This window comes from Carya illinoinensis, chromosome 12 (assembly GCF_018687715.1).
Source record: "Carya illinoinensis cultivar Pawnee chromosome 12, C.illinoinensisPawnee_v1, whole genome shotgun sequence".
Lineage (NCBI taxonomy): Eukaryota > Viridiplantae > Streptophyta > Magnoliopsida > Fagales > Juglandaceae > Carya > Carya illinoinensis.
This window is the reverse complement of record NC_056763.1, coordinates 24750901-24756555: the sequence shown is the minus strand read 5'-3', so window position 1 is coordinate 24756555 and position 5655 is coordinate 24750901. Positions and strand designations below refer to the sequence as shown.

At 36.5% G+C, this 5655-nt stretch overlaps 1 protein-coding gene across 1 annotated transcript; it reads left to right on the top strand.

The window, feature by feature from the left end:
* The first annotated feature begins 2472 nt into the window (after nucleotides 1–2472).
* On the top strand, nucleotides 2473–3822 carry LOC122289361 (aspartic proteinase CDR1-like). The gene has a single exon (XM_043096339.1). The coding sequence runs from the start codon at nucleotides 2473–2475 to the stop codon at nucleotides 3820–3822; it is 1350 nt and encodes a 449-aa protein (XP_042952273.1).
* The last annotated feature ends 1833 nt before the right edge of the window (nucleotides 3823–5655 follow it).

The window sequence follows — 5655 nt, the reverse complement described above, 5'->3', positions numbered from 1 at the left end:
GAGGGTGTGCATCACTTGTATAACTTATAACTGCAAATATCATTTCTCATTTAATTTACAAGATTCTGAGCCATAATTTAAACCTCAATCCCTACCTTTATAAGGTTAATGATGAATGATTTTCAAAGCGATTGGAGGTTTGTTTTTAGATATTACCTAGATTTGTTTCATTTGCAAAAAAAAACTTTTTGTTGTTCTTGGAGATTGTTGGTAATGTGATCAATGTTCTTTCTAATAATTTCAATGCGCTAACATGATGAAATTAAACATATATAATTCATGATTCTTAGCACGTCGACGGTGACGATGATAATCACAACAGGGCCATCATTTCTTTTTTCATGGGGCTGGTTGAGTTGCATGTAAAGAGAATTAATACCACAGCAGCAAACAGGTTTTATAAAATTAAAATTCACATGATGACGATTTTTCATGCGACACGTTAGACCACTTTACAGGAAAAATAATTGTATCCGACATATATACTACATTAATTTGCAAGTTTAGTTTTGTGAATCTATTTGTGATCGTAAACAATTTCAAATAAATAATTTCAACATGTAATTAGAATTTAAACTTTTGATGTTACCCAAACATTCATTATGAAATCATCACTTGTTTCAAAAGTTTATAAAATTGATAAGAATGAGTAGATTTTAGAAAAAATCTATTCATAAGCCTCATACACCACACACCTCTTTTTATTATTTTTTTTTAATTTTTTTCTCTTACTAAATATGTGGCATATGGATGATTAGGAAAAGAATACAATTATTTTAAGAAGAATAAAAATAAATAAAATTTTAAAAAAAAATTAAAAAAATAAAAAATTATGTGGTGTGTGGTGTATGTGGCTTATGAATAGCAAAGCTCTAGATTTTATTATATATATATATATATATATATATTCTTAACACTCTTATTGACGTGTAAGCCAGACTCTCTCTCAATAAGTGAGTTTAACATGTGAAATATTTAATTAAATGTGATAGAGTGTAGAGTTAGGGTTAGAACTCAAGACCTTTGATATTATGTGAAATTATTACTTGTCCCAAAAAGCTTATGGGAGGATAGGTAGACTTTATCGTATTCTTAACATTCATAAATGGAGCACTGCACATCATGGGGCATTAAAAGTACTTATATTAATTAATCACCGAGTTTCATAACGTTGGACTCTTTATAAGGTTAATGATGAATGATTTTCAAAGCGATTGGAGGTTTGTTTTTAGAAATTACCTAGATTTGTTTCATTTGCCAAAAAAAACTTTTTGTTGTTCTTGGAGATTGTTGGTAATGTGATCAATGTTCTTTCTAATAATTTCAATGGGCTAACATGATGAAAACATATATAATTCACGATTCTTAGCACGTCGACGGTGACGATGATAAATATCACAACAGGGCCATCATTTCTTTTTTCATGGGGTTGGTTGAGTTGCATGTAAAGAGAAATACCACAGAAGCAAAGAGGTTTTATAAAATTAAAATTCACATAATGATGATTTTTCATGTGACACGCTAGACCACTTTACAGTAAAAGTAACTATACAATATAACATATATATTACATCAAGTCAAATTAATTTACGAGTTTATTTTTGAGAATCTATTTGTGATCGTAAACAATTTCATAAATAATTTTGACATGTAATTAAAATTTAAACTTTTGATGTTACCCAAACATTCATTATGAAATTATCACTTATTTTAAAAGCTTATAAAATTAATAAGAATGATTAGATTTTATTATATATATATTCTTAACATTCTCATTCACGTGTAAGTCGGACTCTCTCCTAATAAGTGGGTCTAACATATGAAATATTTAATTAAATGTGATAGAGTATAGAGTTAAGATTAGAATTCAAGACATTTGATATGATGTGAAATTATTACTACTTATCTCCAAAAGCTCATGTGAAGATAGGTAGACTTTATCGTATCGACATTCATAAATGGAGCACTGCACATCATGGGGCATTAAAAGTACTTATATTAATTAATCACCGAGCTTCATAACGTTGGACTCTTTATCTTTGGAGTTCGAAGGCCAGACTGCATTCATAGCTAGGTTATTACACATCGATCCTCTTCTATTGACTTTTCGTATGGCCAGTTAATTTGAATGTGCATCACACAATAAATGGATTTAAGCAGCCATTAACCAAATAATCTCTGAATGGAATCGTGTAAATTTATTTTTCGATGTAATTAAATCTGTTTAATAGGTTCTCATGATCTTCGTAATTCTACCCTGATAGATATATAATTAGTACGTACGTGCATGGTGGCCGGCCATTGATGAATTTGTGGCTGCATTCTAGCTGTATCTTCTGTGATCTTTGATCTTCCACATCTTGGTTTGAACTCTTTTTTAATTTCTCTAGTTGTATAAATTCAATCGATAATGCACTTGTTTTCTTCATTTTTCACTCGTCAAGGTCTTCGTCATCATCACAGTCTCAAGTCATGGCTGCTGCTCTGAGATTATCCTCTTTCGTCTCTACTTTAGCATTAATATATTCCTTCCATCTCTCTGTGTTTTCATTCACAGAAGCTAGCGATGGTACTGGTTTTACCGTTGATCTCATACAGCGTGATTCCGCGCTGTCTCCCTCTTACAATCCATCTCACACCCATTTCGATCGCCTGCACAATGCTTTCCGTCGTTCCGTTTCTCGTGCCAATCGTTTCAAGCCAACCCCACAATCCAAGAGCAGCAGCTTAAACATTCAATCCCAGATCATGGCCTGCGATGGAGAATACCTCATGAAGATCTCTATCGGAACCCCACCAGTAGAGTTGCTCTGTATAGCTGATACCGGCAGCGATCTGACGTGGACACAGTGCAGGCCATGCGAACAATGCTACAAGCAAAATGCTTCTCTCTTTGATCCTGAGCAATCCTCAACGTACCGTAACGTCCCATGCAAGTCTAAACCTTGCCAGACATTAGAGAGAGCTTCCTGCGGGGATGGCACCTGCAAGTATAGCTATTCTTATGGAGATAATTCGTTCACTAATGGCGATCTTGCTGTTGAAACGTTGGTAATTGGCTCAACTTCTGGTCGTCCGATCTCCATACCCGAGATTATTCTTGGTTGCGGACACAACAACGACGGTACATTTGGGGAGGCAGGGTCCGGCATCATTGGCCTCGGAGATGGCTCTCTTTCTCTGGTCTCTCAACTGAAGAAGTCCGTCGGCGGGAAGTTTTCGTATTGTTTGGTTCCCAATAACTATACAGATACAAACACCACAAGCAAGATTACTTTTGGCAACAAAGCTGTGGTTTCCGGCGATGGCGTAGTTTCAACTGCACTTGTTGCAAAAGAACCCGACACGTTTTATTTCCTATCTCTAGAGGCCATCAGTGTAGGAAACAAAAGGTTTGCGTACAAGGGCTTTGCTGCAGATCATGACCAGGAGGGAAACATTATTATCGACTCCGGCACGACCCTGACCTTTCTTCCCCCGGAGTTTCATACAGATTTGGTATCGGCCTTGGTGGAAGCAATTGATGCTGAACGTGTCAGTGACCCAAGGAATGAACTTAGTCTTTGTTTCAAGTCCGAAGGCAATGATATTGATTTCCCCATTATCATAGCTCATTTTGCTGGTGCTGATGTGAAGTTACAGCCCTTCAACACGTTTGCAAGAATGGATGAAAAGGATAATATGGTTTGCTTCACCATGGTGCCATCCGAGAGTTTGGCCATCTTTGGGAACTTGGCTCAGATGAACTTTCTGGTAGGGTATGACCTTGAGGGCAAGGAATTGTCCTTCCTCCCAACTGATTGCACCAAACAGTACTACTAGTAGTAGTACTTGAGAGTATTTGCATGCATGGATTTGTTAAAAGCACGATGTTTTAATTTGTCTCTGTTATGGGAAATCTATATATATATATATATATGAGTATTAATATGACATGGTGTTAATTACTGTGTTATGAAGCAGTTGGGAATTAAATAGTTGGAATATGCAATCTACTAACTTTGTTTTTACATTTTACCTTAGATCGATCACTTTGGTTAATTTGATATGTTAATCGCTTAATTCAATTGTAAATATCATTTAACGCAACGCCTGATCATCATGATCTTAATGGGTAGAAGAATAAATGACAAAACGGCCAGTTTATGCCAAATTAAAAATCCAATCAACTAAAAGAAAGTTAGAACAAAGTTATTTTAACAATAAAAGATTTTAATAGTGCAAGTTGATGTTTCCTTTATTAAGATTTGATAGGATATATATTCTTGGCTTTTAGGACAAATAATAAGAAAATTTTAGTATTCTAAACTTTTTTTCTTATCATTTTTAAGAAAAAAATAAAAATATTACATACAATCGTGAAATATGTAAATACCGTTCAGTCGTTTTGAAAAAAATAAAATCAATTATTAAAAATTAATTTTCTTTTCATATAAATCTTGTATTTATTTACTTATTTTAAAGTAATTACGTATATTAACACTTACATATTCACCATTATAAATATTATCTCTCTTAAAATAAATTAAAAAAAAAAAAACTTAAAATCACACCTATCAAATAAAATCAGTTAGATTTACGAATTTCCTTCAATAAAATTCATTTGTACCTCGACCCTCTAAAAGCCCAACTTTTTTCATCGAAAAAGGCTGGAAGACTGGAGGAGGCCATGTAGCTTGCGTGGCGAGTTCACGTGCATTTTCAGTTGGAACCAAAATATATATAGAGTTTTGTTACGTATAAGTAAAATTATGTACTAATCTACATATCAATTAGGGGTGGGCAGCGGGGCCCCGGAACCCGCTGCCCCGCTCCGTTCACCCCGCCCCTGCATAGGGCGGGGCGGGGCGCCCCGTACCGTTAGGGCCAGGGCGGGGGCCCTCGGCCCGTATGGCTACCCCCAGCGGAGGTGGGGGACGGAAACGGACCCCCCCGGTCCGTTTTTCCCCCGCCCCGCACCGTTATATATATATAATATATAATATATTATATAATATATATAACCGGATATCTAAGAGAAACGGCGTCGTTTTGTGGTGGACAAAACGGCGCCGTTTCAGTTAGTGGGTTTTATTATTAACCCACTAATTGAAACGGCGTTGTTTTGTTAACCACAAAACGACGCAGTTTCAATAACCCTAACCCATAACCCCACCCCCCCTCCCCCCGATCCCCTGATTCCCCTCCCCTCCCCTCCCCTCCCGAGTTCCTTCCTCCCCCTTCGGCCTAATCCCTTTTGCGTAGCCCCCGTGTTCGGTGTTCCCTCCTCCCACCGGCAAGCAGTCCGGCCGCTGCATGTATTCCATCCTCCCTCTCTCTCGCACGACGCACGACGCCGGACGCACGCCGCACGGTAACATTTCTCCTCCTCTTTTGATTTTCTCCGTTGAGTTTTTATTTTTTATTTTTTATTTAGTTTTGATCGGAGATTGGAGGTAGGATGTGGTTGAATCAGAGATGGAGGATGGGATTTGTGAATTGTGTGCTGTGGATTCAATGGATTGTGTGATTGTTTGGATTGAATGGATTTTTTTTTTTTTTTAAATTTCATTGAACTTCGGACCCCTAAATTGATTTAGGGGTTTCATGATTGAAATCCCTATATCAATTTAGGGGTAAGGGTTTCGGATTGGAACCCTAATTAAATTAGGGTTC